We start from the raw sequence: 15,248 nt of genomic DNA on the forward strand, positions 1-15,248 counted from the left end.
AGATTAGTATACACTTTTGGCATAAATCAGTTATTAGACTTTTTTGTTTTTTGTGACATGATCTGGCTCTGTTGCCCAGGCTCAAATGCAGTGGCACATCACAGCTCACTGCAGCCTCTGCCTCCTGGGTTCAAACAATTCTCCTATCTCAGCCTCCTGAGTAGCTGGGACTACAGGCGCCCGCAACCGCGCCCAGCTAATTTTTTGCATTTTTAGTAGAGACGGGGACTCAGGATGGTCTCGATCTCCTGACCTTGTGATCCGCCCGCCTCGGCCTCCCAAAGTGCTGGGATTACAGGCTTGAGCCACCGCGCCCGGCCTTGTTTCAGATTTTCTAAACTTTGTATTAGCTGGGCATGGTGGTGCCCGCTTGTAGTCATAGTTACTCTTGAGGCTGAGGCAGGGGAATCCCTTGAACCGGGCAGTGGAGGTTTCAGTGAGCCGAGATGGCACCATTGCACTCCAGCCTGGGGAACAAAGCGAAACTATGTCTCAAAAATAAAAAAATTAACTTTGTAGTTTGTTTTACCTGGATACAGAGTTGTCACTAAAATTTTTGCTTTTGTTTTTCAGATATTAACCTGGCTGCAGAGCCAAAAGTGAACCGAGGAAAAGCAGGTGTGAAACGATCTGCAGCGGAGATGTACGGGTCAGTAACAGAACACCCTTCTCCGTCCCCTCTACTCAGGTCCGGAAACTTTATTATTTATAACTGCATTGTGTCCATCAGTGGGCATCTTCTCTATCTGTTTTCTGGATGTGGGGAGGGTTAAGTGTACTGTGTTTTATCTGTGTATAAATGAGGTTTTATTATTTTTGTGTTCATATGTCTCTCTTTTGCCCTAGAGAAAATTACTAGAGAATTAAAAATCCCTGAGGTTTTTGCTATTGATATTTAAGAGTAGTTAGATATTTATAGCATAGCCTGAAATACTTCTACAGGATCGTTGAGCTTCTAAGACACCAGAGAATAAGAGAGGGAAGAAGTGTGGTATACAAATGTTTAGTTTACCGTTCTGTTTTTCAGTGTTCAGTTTAACTATGTCGTATGTGAAAATCTTAGTGAATTTTAACCTGAATTACCAGTTTGACCACTACATTTCCAGTGGTCTAAGGTGATTGGAATTGAGTGATTTATTGTATGAATGATTGGGGATCATTCAGTGCTAATCTTGTTGATCTATCTGTTGTGGTTTATTTGGCATGGTTCTCCCCTCACCTGATGTTGTGAATTAGTAGCAACATTTCCAAATTAACCCTTTTCGGTATTTATTTTTCAGCTCCTCTTTTGACTTGGACTATGACTTTCAACGGGACTATTATGATAGGTATGTTAAAAGTGTTTTGTCTTTCTGCTAAACAGCTATTAATGAGAACCATTTGGTTTTCTAGTTTGTGGTGATGAACATCAAAGATGTTTTCAAACATATTCCCTTTCCTCCAAAACAAAAAAATAACCTTAAGTAGATTATTAGGTAGGGTGATAATGATTTTAATGCATTATTTCATAGTGCCCGTTTCTACTAAAAATACAAAAGAATTCACTGAGTGTGGTGACTAGGGACTGGGTTATGGGTGGCTTTGGGTAATACATTTAGAATTGATGATAGCAAATACTAAACAGGAAATAGAATGATGTGTTTAAGAGTGTTACCACATTGACAATCTGATATCAGTCTCAGTTAACATGAAGTAAGTGTTAGACTTATTTGGCTTGTTGTGTTTAAACTCATGCAGTATATGTAAGTATATGGAGCAAACTATTATATGCAATACACTTTAAAAATGCAATATATAAAGCACATTACTTTATATGAAGCATAGTACTACTACTTGTCTTAGAATGCCAGTATTCCAATCATTAGTATTTTAATGTTATTACTGTATATAACAATTCCGTCTCTGATTTTGGAATAAAAATTACTGATTGGCGAATGCTTAACGTTTGAACTGAGTTAATCAGTCACCATGGGAGTTGTGTAAAGGAATCAAGTCAGCCGTTAAATACCATAGAGTATACACTGAAAATGTCAGACATGAAAGTATATACTTTCTGTTTGAGAAATAATCTCATAGAATATGGTAGGTAGTCATTAAAAGGCCAGAAGAGTAAGACCTGAAAAAGAATTTAAATCCAGATTGTAAAAGGCCTTGAATGCCCAATTAAAATGGTGCGGTTGAGCATGCTTAATGCATCATCAAAATATATTTTTTTATTTGACATTAGTGGTTTCCTCAGTTTTTTTTTTTTTTTTTTTTTTTTAAGATGAGCTCTTGCTCTTGTCACCCAGGCTGGAGTGACGTGGCATGATTTTGGCTCACTACAACGTCCGTCTCCTCGGTTCAAGCTATTCTCCTGCCTCAGTTTCCCAAGTAGCTGGGATTACAGGCATGCACCACCACCCCCAGCTAATTTTTGTATTTTTAGTAGAGACTGGGTTTCACCATGTTGACCAGGCTGGTCTCGAACTACTGAACTCAGGTGATTAACTCACCTTGGCCTCCCAAAGTGCTGGGATTACAGGTGTGAGCCATTGTGCCTGGCCATTTCCTCAGATTTTTACAGTTATGTGTGAACATTTTGAAAACTAAGGAGTTTTGTAATTCTTTATTTTTATTTTTGTTGAAATTTTTGAAATTCTTAAAAAATAAAAATTGGCCGGGCACGGTGGCTGACGCCTGTAATCCCAGCACTTTGTGAGGCCAAGGCGGGTGGATCACGACGTCAGGAGTTCCAAGACCAGCCTGGCCAATATGGTGGAACCCTGTCTCTACTAAAAAATAAAAAATTAGCTGGGCATGGTAGCGTGGACCTGTAGTCCCAGCTACTCGGGAGGATGATGCAGGAGAACGGCTTGATCCCGGGAGATGGAGGTTTCAGTGAGCTGAGATCGCGCCACTGCACTCCAGCCTAGGTGACAGAGTGAGACTCTGTCTCAAAAAATAAAATCAGAATCAGTGCAGAACTTCCAGTTGAAAATAAGTCAGGACTTTTCTTTACTAATGAACTAAACCCATTTATTCCTGAGATTGCAATTTTTTGAATTTTTGCAATCAGACCTTGGTAATGCAGACCTAACGCAGTAGGGTATAAATAACTCCAACAAGCTTAGCATTCCAGTAATGGAACACTAGGTATAAATGGGTTATTGGTCAGGTGTCTTGAAGGCACTGAAACCCAGTGAGTTTGTCTGAAGCATCTGCCCTTTATCTTTATCCTTCCTGCACATGGTATTTGCTTGACCGCATTTAAAACATACTCATGCCGACTTCTCCTATAGGGGTTCGTAAATAACTGGTCTTTTGCAGACTTTCTTAAGTACTAGAATATTTTTCAGTGCTTTCTGTGCATTCTTTTGTCCAGTCAGAGTTGAGAATCATTGATGCAAAGTACGGAAGTGGTTGTATTTCTGTGTATTATTATCCTATTGCTTTGTCATGGCTCAATTCAGACCAATTTAATAAACTCACACTTTGTGGGTATAATTTCAGGGATGTCATGGACTCTCAGTCGATGTTTTAAATTATGAGTATATCAAGTTTTAGCAGTATACGGTGGCAGTCTTCTCATTAAATAGTTGAATAGTTCACATTAAGAAGTCTTTCCTTGGCAAGGCACATTGTGAATAAGGATATTTTTGAAAATTTGAGCGGGGACTTTGGAAAACATTAGTTGAGAAAATGAGATACATACTGCAGGGAATCTAAAGAAATCACATGTTTGCAGAAATGTCTTCACATTTCTTACCAATGCCATTGGGTCTTAAATTGGTGACCTCTTCAGTTTTTCAATAGACAAAAATATATTAGGTTGGAGCAAACGTACTTCCGGTTTTGACATTTCTTTGAATGGTAAAAAGCAAAACCGCAATTATTTTTGCCCCAGCTGATGCTAGTAGTTACTGTCTGATATATTGCTGCATAATGTGTGTCGGTGAAAAGTAATGTCTTTTTTTGTTCTATTGAGTTCTATTGAGTGTCAGTGAAAAGTAATGTCTTATTTTGTTCTAATGTCAGCTTTTAACGTCTAACTTTTGTTCTAATGTCAGCTAATAGATAATGATAACTGATAACTAGTGGAGCAACTAGGTAATAGCTGGCAAAGAGCTGACTTTTATAGTACTGAGATCTTTGTTGGGAAATGAGTTTTAGGAGGTGTCCACATGAAGGGTACTTACTCAAGTTGGGTTGGAGAATTGAGTCCATGTCTTATAGGATAGATGTTAATGAAGGTGAAAGGAGGAGGAGTGTTTGGTTAGTGGGGAGACGGGCAGATACAGTAGTTTTTTGCTGGTTTGGGAAACATTAGGTCAGTTTGGACCTGGGAAATAGGTTGGGTATAACCTGGTGGAATAACAACTTAGAAAAATGGTGTTAATACCTTCCCAGAAGTCATTCTGAAGATTCATCTTCATAAAGTTTAGAAGTTTATTCTAAACGGTAACATAGTGATACTGCATTGACTATGTTAAATTGTTTAATAAAAGAAGACGGGAAATTGGCTCAGAGGTGTTTGAAAGCTGTGGGTCTTCCTACGTAAATGGGAGTAAAAAACAGTGTCCAGGAGGTTTTCTTTTTTTTTTTTTGAGATGGAGCCGTACTCTGGCGCTCAGGCTGGAGTGCAGTGGGTTGATCTCAGCTTGCAACCTCTGCCTCCTCCTGGGTTCAAGTGATTCTCCTGCTTCAGTCTCCCAGGTAGCTGGGATTACAGGTGTGCACCTCTACACACAACTAGTTTTTGTATTTTCAACTGATTTTTGTCTTTTCAGTGGAGACTGTTGCTCCACGTTGGCCAGGCCGGTCTTGACCTCTTGACCTCAGGCGGTCCACCCGCCTGGGCTCAAGAGATCTTCCTGCCTTGGCCATGCAAAGTGCTGAGATGACACGTGTGAACCACTGCACCCTGCCCTCTTTTAATATTACTCATTTGAAGGCACTGGTTTTGTTTTGTGAAAAGTGTTGTAATAAAAGTGAATTTTTATCACGATGTTGGGAATGCACAAGTATTCAAAGCTATAGTTATTGAAGAGTCTTTTAAAAAGTAAGATTGGAAGTACTCTAAAAATAGATCTTTTAAGCAAGATTGGGAAGTACTCTAAAAATATATCTAAAAATAGATCGGTCATGTACATGAAATTGACGTTCGTCAGCAGCTACCCTGGCACTATGCTGCTTTTTTGTTTTTGAAACGGAGTCTCATGCTGTCGCCTGGGCTAGAATGCAGTGGTGCGATCTCGGTTCACTGCAACCTCCACCCCCCTGGGTTCTTGCGATTCTACTGCCTCAGCCTCCTGAGTAGCTGGGATTACAGGTGCACACCACCACACCTGGCTAATTTTTTGTATTTTTAGTAGAGATGGGGTTTCACTATGTTGGCCAGACTGGTCTCGAACTCCTGACCTGTTTTGATGATCCACCCACCTTGTCCTCCCAAAGTGATGGGGTTACAGGCGTGAGCCACTGTTCCTGGTCAAACCTGGCACTATTCTTTAAAAAATTCTCATAAAAGACTTGATGTATATGTGTTCCGATTTGTGCCACAAATACTACTGTGTTTTCATACTAAAACTATAGATAAAAACTAGATATATTTTCTTCAGATGTAATGAATTGCAGCACCACTTTCCCTTATAATTGATCACCTATGAAATTGTTCTCAAATTAGATAGTGGTGATATTGCAGAACTAATAGAAACCATGGAACGGCACCCTTTTAAATGTTGAATTTTATGGTATGTGAATGACATTTCAATTGAAAACAGATGTGACATTTCAGTTGAAAAAGGATACATCACTGACTTATGGACAGTCATTCTTTTTTGTCATATCTCATGGACCCTACATCAGGATACTTGCCAGTTAAAGACATAAATAAAACTCCGGTGCTACCAGCCTCAAAGGGTAACTCCTACGCCTGAGGATGGACACCTTTTAGAATTAAAAGTACTCTCAGTCATTGTGGGACATCTTGCTAGCCTTCATAGAGACTGATTTACTGTCAGCTCTTTTCTTCTCATCTCTTTTTCTTGAGACAGAGTCTTGCGCTATTGCCCAGGCTGGAGTGCAGTGGTTTGATCTTGGCCCACTGCAGCCTCCACCTCCCAGTTTCAAGTGATTCTCCTGCATCAGCCTCCCAATTAGCTGGGGCTACAGGTGCCTGCCACCATTCCTGGATAATTATTATTATTTTTTTCTATATTTAGTAGAGACAGGGTTTCACCATATTGGCCAGACTGGTTTTGAACTCCTGACCTCAAGTGATCTGCCTTGGCCTCCCAAAATGCTGGGATTACAGATGTGAGCCATTGCATCTGGCGTCTTTTCATTCTTATTTGGAGAACTTTGGGCTACACAAAATAGAAAATGCCAATAAATTGGCAGATTTGATAATAGGCTTTATTATGATAGTGGAGACATAGTGCACACCTGGTGAACAAGAAACCTGGTTCAAAAAGACTGGTTTAGTTCAGTGGTCTTTCTGAGGACTTTTTCAGCTTAACTCATTTTGTATATGGTGCATGACTAGTAATACAGTATATAAGTAACTGGAGTATGAAATTCTTTCATTACAGGTTTTCAGAGTGCTGTTATTATTCCATAGCTAAATATATTAGTATGTCAGTGCAGTAGAAATAGACAAATCTTCAAGAACTCACAGGTCAAAAATGACACATGTAACAAAGATTTGTGAGGGGCCCTAATGCGTTTGGGGAGCAGCCAACTGTAAAAACAAAATTGTAAAAAATGTTAGTTGTAAAGGCTTTGTATAACATGTTCTGGGATTGTGTCCTATAGATGATATTTTAGAAACAGCCCTGTGGCTGGAGGAAGAAAGATGTGTTAACATTGTAAATGTTGGAATGGAGGAGAGGAGGTTGGGAGAATTTTTGAAGTAGTAGTAGACATAACAGTAGTATGACAACATAGAATATGTCTTGATGTGGTTGGTTGGACTAAAGGTATGAAAGTAGGTGCTTGTAGGAAAATAATAGTCAAAAGCTGAGATTTTATCTTTTGTGACTAGATGATAGATTATGCCATTAATGGTTATATGAAGGGAGGTTTCACAGTTTGTACCATCACAATTTCGAGGAGAAAAGCAATTTTGCTGCTGATTTTTATTCTACCTGACTTTTCTAGGAAGGTATTTTGGTAGAGAGAGAAAATCAGTTGAAATGAAACCATTGAAATTCAAGACAGAACAGTCAAACCATCATTTCTTCAACTATTAATCTTTGAGCCCTAATTTTGTTCTGGGCATACAAATCCTTAGGCTTTGGATTAACATAGAATATGCGTTGAGAATATGCGTTGAAGGAGAACCTTCATCTTACTGAGTTTAGATTAGCAGACACCTTGACCTCCTTTTCTATTTTTCAGATGTTTTTGAGTAACACCGTACCTGAGAGATGGGTTTGTTTATATTTATGAGGGGAGAGAGTGCCAAAGTACGTTATTTGAATTTTGAAAACTGGGGACTTTATGCATTGAAAGGCATGTGTTTCAGAGAGTAGGAGACTTCTAGGCTACTTTGAAAAGCTAACAGATGACTCTGAGATGTGTCATTTTAGGTGGAGAGGACACTCTGGGCTTGGAGGTTTTGGATTTGCTCATAGCTACACTATTAGTTATATCTTTGTTTTGGGAACCTGTGTGTCATACATATAGGTGCCAGAAGGATTTTAGATGGTGACATAGATTAGTATACACTTTTGGCATAAATCAGTTATTAGACTTTTTTGTTTTTTGTGACATGATCTGGCTCTGTTGCCCAGGCTCAAATGCAGTGGCACATCACAGCTCACTGCAGCCTCTGCTTCCCGGGTTCAAACAATTCTCCTATCTCAGCCTCCTGAGTAGCTGGGACTACAGGCACATGCCACCATGGCTGGCTAATTTTTGTATTTTTAGTAGAGATTAGGTTTCGCTGTGTTGTCCAGGCTGATCTTGAACTCCTGAGCTCAAACGATGTGTCCACCTTGGCCTCCAAAAAGTGCTGGGATTATAGGCGTGAGCCCTGGCATCTGGCTGGACTTAAATTTTGATAAAATGGCCGGGCGCGGTGGCTTAAGCCTGTAATCCCAGCACTTCGGGAGGCCGAGACGGGCGGACCACGAGGTCAGGAGATCGAGACCATCCTGGCTAACAAGGTGAAACCCCGCTCTACTAAAAATACCAAAAAAAAAAAAAAACTAGCCGGGCGAGGTGGCGGGCGCCTATTAGTCCCAGCTACTCGGGAGGCTGAGGCAGGAGAATGGCATAAACCCGGGAGGCGGAGCTTGCAGTGAGCTGAGATCCGGCCACTGCACTCCAGCCGGGGCTACAGAGCAAGACTCCGTCTCAAAAAAAAAAAAAAAATTGATAACATGTTTATTTCTTAGTATTCCTTTTAGATTAGTTTCTTATTGTGTCCTGGACTTATTGAGTAGGTGGGAGATACTTCTTTGTAAGAGTGGCATTTGGGTCTGAATCAATCTGCTGTATGACTGAGTTGAGTGGTGTTCTGATTCCATTTTTACCGAATACTGGTGTTTACAAATCTTCTTGAGGGCATTCTTCAGGTAGATTTTGTTAGTCTCCTTGGTGTTGCTTTTCTTTTTGAGATGGAGTCTCACCCTATTGCCCAGACTGGAGTGCAGTGGCGCGATCTCAGCTCACTGCAACCTCTGCCTCCTGGGTTCAAGCAATTCTCCTGCCTCAGCTTCCCAAGTAGCTGGGATGACAGGCACACACCACCACGCCCGGCTCTTTAGTAGAGACGGGGTTTTTGGTTGGCCGGGCTGGTCTCGAACACCTGACCTAGAGATCCGGCTGCCTCAGCCTCCCAAAGTGCTGGGATTACAGGCTTGAGCCATCATGCCCAGCTAGTGTTGCTTTTTCTTTCCTTAATTTAGCGTTATTGAGATTTAATTCATATACCAGAAGATTCATCCATTTAAAGTATACAGTTCACTTTAGTAAATTCAGAGTTGTGCAGTTAGGAACATGATCTAATTTTAGAACATTCTATCACACTACAAATAAATTATTTCTGTACGGATTTGCCTATTTGGGGCATTCATATAAATGGAATTGTACAATATGTGTCTTGTGACTGGCTTTGTCCTCTTAGAATATTTTCATGGTTCATCCATGTTGTACCATGTATCAGTACTTCCTTTCCTTTTATGGTTACTACATTTTGTTTATTCTTTAGTCAGTTGATGGACATTTGAGTTTTTTTGGTACATCTTTGAAAATGCTGCTGTGGCTAGGCATGGTGGCTCCCGCCTGTAATCCCAGCACTTTGGGAGGCCCGGGATGGGCAGATCACGAAGTCAGGAGGTCGAGACCATCCTGGCTAACACGGTGAAACCCCTCCTCTACTAAAAAGAAAAATTAGCCAGGCCTTGTGGCAGGCACCTGTAGTCCCAGCTACTGGTGAGGCTGAGGCAGGAGAATGGCATGAACCCGGAAGGCAGAGCTTGCAGTGAGCTGAGATCACGCTACTGCACTCCAGCCTGGGCGACAGAGCGAGACTCCGTCTCACAAAAAGAAAATCTGCTATGGAGATTGGTATGCAAATTTTTGTATGGTCATGTGTTTTCATTTCTTTTAAGTATGTGTACCTACGAGAAGTGCTGAGTTGTATGGTGATTATATGGTCAGCCTGACCAGTATGGTGATTATATGGTCAGCCCGACCAACAGCTAAACTGTTTATCAAAAGTGGCTGTACCCTTTTACATTCTCATCAGTCATGTGGAAGGTTCCAGTTCCTCCACTTACATTCATATCTGTCTCTTGCTTTTATCCATTCTAGAGTGTAGTGGTATCTCAGTCAGAATTTAATTGCATTTTCTTCAAAAATATTGAATGTCTTTTCAGGTGCTTTCCAGCTCCCTCCTTGTTTTTTTGAAACCAAGTCTCCCTCTGTCACCCAAGCTGGAGTGCAATGGCGCTATCTCAAGCTGTCTTCTGAGTTTACACCATTCTCCTGCCTCAGCCTCCCGAATAGCTGAGATTACACGCACCCGCCACCACGCCTGGCTCATTTTTTTGTATTTTTAAGTAGAGACGCGGTTTCACCGTGTTTGCCAGGATGGTCTCCATCTTCTGACCTGGTGATCTGCCTGCCTTGGCCTCCCAAAGTGCTCGGATTACAGGTGTGAGCCACTGCCCCTGGCCCAGCCATTTGTTTACTCTTCCACAAATGTATTCAGATGCTTTGCCGATTTTTGTATAGGATTTGTTATATACTCTGGAAACAAGACTCTGAGTACAATATCTGACACTACACCCTTTACCTCCCAGTTTCAAAGGATCATCCTCCTCTGAGTTCCTGGAATATAGGTGCGCCACTACACTTGACTTTTTTTTTTTTGTATTTTTAGTAGAGATGGGGTTTCACCATGTTGCCCAGGCTGGTCTCAAACTCCTGGTATTAGCCACTGGGCCTGGCCAATAGCTGTTTTAAAAAAAAACCTTGAAAATATATTCAATTTTTTTGTGAAGTATGATATTCAACTTTTATCTGATTTTCATTGGGAAATCCTCTCCCTTGGTCAATCCTCTGGCTTTTCAGCTGTTACATAGATAGGGTTTGGTTTGTTACACGTTGTTGATTGTGTGATTTATGGACTATTATTTCCTAGAAGCCAGTTGGGGACTTCATTTATTAATTTGTTATGATCCTGTTGTGAGGCATTGTATATAGCAGGAATACTATAATAAGAAATAGAGGCTGGGAGCGGGAGGGGTGGCTCACGTCTGTAATCCTAGCACTTTGAGAGGCCGAGGTGGGTGGATCACCTGAGGGTCAGGAGTTGGAGACCAGCCTGGCTAACCTGGTGAAACCGCATTTCTACCAAAAATACAAAAAATTAGCTGGGCATGGTGGCATAAGGCATAATGTCTTTAGCTTTTACTTTGAATGAGATGGGAAGCTATTAGAGGGCTTTGTGAAGAGAATGGGAGGGTCTTAGTCATATTTTAACAAGATCACTCTTATTGAGAAAGATAATAGGTGGCTGTTAGATTTATCCACCAGAGAAGCAGTGATTTTTGGTGGGACCACAGAAATGGCAATGGGAGTGATGAAAAGCAGATGGATTTTGAAGGTGATGCTGAGAAATTTGCTTGTGTTGTGCGGCCTGAGAGAGGAATCAAAGAAGTAGCCGGCGTTTTTGTCTGGACAACTGGAATTAGGGAATTTACAGTGACAGTGATTGGGAGGAGCTAAGGTGAGGAGCAAATATCATAGATCAGTTGTGGACATGTTAAAGTTGATCCATTTGGAGAGAGATTAAGCAGTTGTTTATATGGTTCTAAGGGAGTCATCTACTTAGAGTTTATAAAACCACAATACTGGATGAGTGGAAACAGAAAAGAGATTCTGGGGGTACTGTGACCTTTAAAGAATGTAGTGATAAGGAAAAAATGAGCAAAGGAGATTGAAAATGCCAAAATGAAAAGTAGGACAAAACACAGAAGCATGAAGTATCTTGGAAGCTGTATGAATATATGTCAAAAGAGTAGAAAGGCAGATGAGCTCTGTCAGATGTCATTAATAGTTCAAGTAGTGGGAGAATTTAGAAAATGTCTTTTTGAATTAGCAGTGTCATTGGTGACCTTTGACAAAGGTAGGTACTGGTAAAGGCAGAAATCTTACACAGATATTTCAAGTGAATGGAAAGGTAGAAATTGGAGTCAGCATAGAAAACAATAAAAATCACCCTTTTGGTGTATAATTCCTGCATCAGATTTGATTTACAAAATGCATAGTCATATAACTATCACTATAACCAAGATAGAAGTAGTTCCCAATTCTCTGAAATGCACCTTTGTCTTCAACCACTTTTCCTTCACTCTGTTCCCTAGCAATCATATCTGTTCCTTGAAAGCAATTTTATTGTAAGGATTTTTTTTTGTATTTTATTTTTGTAATTTATTTTATTGTATTTTACTCTTCTATCTTGATAAAATGAGAATAAAGGAATCAATGGGCTTATGTTCTTCAAAATACTGTTATGTAATTTCAGCTTTTCTAAATTTTGAAAATACCTAATTTTTTTTCTTTTTATTTTTTCTTTTTCTTTCCTTCCTTCCTTCCTCCCTTCCTCCCTTCCTTCCTTGTAAATGCTTCGCTCTGTCGCCCGGCTGGAGTGCAGTGGCGCGGTCTTGGCTCACTGCAGCCTCAGCCTCCCAAGCAGCTGTGATTACAGGCACATGCCACCATACCCAGCTAATTTTGGTATATTTGTAGAGATGGGGTTTCACCATGTTGGCCAGGCTGGTCTTGAACTCCTGACCTCATGATCGGCCTGCCTTGGCCTTCCAAAGTGCTGGGATTACAGGCATGAGCCAACGCAATTTTTTTTTGTTTGTCTCACAGGCTGGTCTTGATCTCCTGGGCTCAAGCAGTCTGCCTGCCTCGGCCTTCTGAAGTGCTGGGATTACACAGAGCCACTGCATGCGACTCAATTTCATTTTTTTTTTTGAGACAGAGTTTCGCTTTGTCTCCCAGGCTGGAATGCAGTGGTGCGATCTCAGCTCACTGCAACCGCTGCCTCCCAGGTTCAAGCAGTTCTCGTGCCTCAGCCCCCTGAGTAGTTGGGACTATAGGTGCATGCCACACACCCTGCTGATTTTTTTGTATTTTAGTAGAAACTGGGTTTCACCATGTTGACCAGGCTGGTCTCTTTAACTCCTGACCTCAGGCAATCCGTCTGCCTCTGCCTCCGAAAGTGCTAGGATTAAAGGCATGAACTACTCCGCCTAGCCTCAATTTCAGCTGTTTAAAAAATAAAGATTGCACCACACTATTGGTTTAAAATTTTGTCTTCGGTGAACATCGACACTCACATATGGGAGTATGTGTATTGTTGAATATCATGACAAATGAGTAATGTTAAAATTGTTCGGTACTGTGCACGGTGGCTCATGCCTATAATTGCAGCACTTTGGGAAGTTGAGACTGGAGTTCACGACCAGCATGGCTAACATGGTGAAACCCCATCTCTACAAAAAATTACAAAACCTAGTTTGGCTTGTTTTGGTAATTTTCATGTACCTGTAATCCAAGCTACTTAGGAGGCTGAAGCCATATACAGAAGAAAAGCCAGGGATTTTTTTTTTCCCCCTTTCTTAAAACAGTCTTCAATCCAGTCAAGTTTCTGAATTGAGAATTGATCTAGGACTCAAGCAACCTGCATGTTACAGACTAGATTCTTTTTGACTCAAAGTTTGCAGGTGCATTTTCAAATTGTCTGGTTTTGTGTTAAGAGAGTTTCCTAATGAAACCACTTTTTCCGTTAATATGCTATCTTGCATATTTTAAGATGTCAAATTTTATTCCTCTTAAAATAAGTATGTACATTTAATGTATTTTTTCTTCTCTGTTTCCAAGTTGTCAGTCAGTGGAGCCATTTTCAGTCAAATGACTTAGAATTTTCAAAAATATCCCTAAATACTAATATCTATAATTCTTTCTGATAGAATATTACAGAACCAATTACTGATTGATGCCATTGGCTCAATATAGGAGCTATTGCTACCTATTCTTTGGTAGTAGGGATGTTTGTGGTGTTCCCCAACCCATATCAGTGATCTTTGGACAAGGCTAACCCAACAATGTGGTAATAACCTGTTTGCATTTTTTCCCCCTTAATTACCAGAATTATATTTTCTTTAAAAATTATGTTAGAGTTTCCCCATGTGGTGAATACCTTGTATACCTCCAGTGGTGAGCAAATGAGATACTGGTTTACAATTTAATCATTTTATATTTTAAATGAGTGGTGCTTGCAGTTGATAGTATCCGGGTAAACTGGTGCTAGACTAACGAAGACAGATGTTTGTGGTGAAGTACTTGCAAATAACATTAGAAATCATCTATTTCAGTTTAGAAATAAAACACAAGGTACAGAAATTTTGCTGGTTGATTTTATTTTTAAGCACAAAAGCAAGAATTCCAACTACGTTACGTACGAATAGGTTGTATTCTGGGTCACAGGTTTGACGTATTGTTATTTAAATTGTAATGTAAACCTATATTAAACTTTTATATCGGTGTTTCTTTTTATCTACACAGTTAAGAGTTTGAGGCAGATGTATATCATCAACTGGTAGTTCATTTAACTAGTATTTACTGGAGCTAGAATGGAAAAAAATGGCTCCTTTGGTTCTCTTAATTTTTGTTTTGAGACGGAGTCTTAACTCTAATCCACGCTGGAGTGCAGTGGTGCGATCTTGACTCATTACGACCTCCACCTCTTAGGTTCAAGCGATTCTTGTCCCTCAGCCCCCTCAGTACCTGAGATTACAGGAGTGTGCCACCACACCTGGCTAAGTTTTTGTATTTTTAGTAGACACTGGGTTTCACCACGTTGGTCAGGCCTGTCTCCATCTCCTGGCCTCAAATGAGCAGCCCGCCTTAGCCTCCCAAAGTGCTGGGATTACAGGTGTTAGCCACCCTGTCTGGCAAAATCTGTTGACATTTTTAAGATGAAAAGCAGCTGTGGTCCATATAGTAAGTCCATGCACCAAATGATAGCTTTATTAATAGATTAACTTCTAATTTTTTCTACTCTGGTATAGTGTTGACATGTATTATTAGTCAGGTTTTTGAGGCCCAGGAAATGTCACTGTGTTGCAGCTAATGTCTTACAGTCAGAATTTCGATTTAAGAATCTTCCCTTTGAAAACCTTTTCTTAGTACGTGTCTTGTAATGCTTTTACATTTGGAGATTGGGGTAGACATTCTTTTTTTTTTTTTTTTTTTTGTGGTAGGGGAGATAAAAGCTTTTACTCTGTCTCCCAGGCTGGAGCACAGTGGCTGTCTGCAACCCCCTCTGCATCCTTCCTCTGTTCAAGCCTCCTGAGTAGCTGGGATTACAGGTGTGCCACTGCATCCACCTGGTGTGTTTTGTCTTTTTTTTTCTTTTTTTAAAGGGGAGTCTTGCTCTGTCACTGAGGCTGGAGTACAATGGCATGATCTCAGCTTACTGCAACCTCTGCCTTCCGGGTTCAAGCAGTTCTCCTGCCTGAGCCCTCTTGAGTAGCTGGAGTTACAGGTGTGTGCCAGCACGCCCAGCTAATTTTGGTATTTTTAGTAGAGATGGGGTTTCACCATGTTGTTCAGGCGGGTCTTGAACTCCTGGCCTCATAATCTGCCTGCCTCCACCTCCCAAAATGTTGGGAGTTACAGGCATGAGTCTCCATGCCTGGCTGGTGTGTTTTGTCTTTTTTTTTTTTTTTTTAAAGGGGAGT

At 40.6% G+C, this 15,248-nt stretch overlaps 1 protein-coding gene across 8 annotated transcripts in view; it reads left to right on the plus strand.

Annotated features, from left to right (window-relative positions):
- The window catches only part of HNRNPC (heterogeneous nuclear ribonucleoprotein C (C1/C2)), a 62,159-nt gene that overhangs the window by 41,236 nt on the left and 5,675 nt on the right, over positions 1 to 15,248 (plus strand). For 4 of the 8 annotated variants that reach the window (XM_011930932.1, XM_011930933.1, XM_011930935.1 and 1 more), the window contains 2 exons: positions 574 to 688; positions 1,281 to 1,328. In XM_011930932.1, the coding sequence (XP_011786322.1) occupies positions 574 to 688; positions 1,281 to 1,328 (163 nt within the window). The remainder of the gene's footprint in view (positions 1 to 573; positions 689 to 1,280; positions 1,329 to 15,248) is intronic. The other 4 variants (XM_011930936.1, XM_011930939.1, XM_011930940.1 and 1 more) reach the window with 1 other exon arrangement.

This window comes from Colobus angolensis, unplaced genomic scaffold (assembly GCF_000951035.1).
Source record: "Colobus angolensis palliatus isolate OR3802 unplaced genomic scaffold, Cang.pa_1.0 Scaffold88, whole genome shotgun sequence".
In the NCBI taxonomy this organism is placed as follows: domain Eukaryota; kingdom Metazoa; phylum Chordata; class Mammalia; order Primates; family Cercopithecidae; genus Colobus; species Colobus angolensis.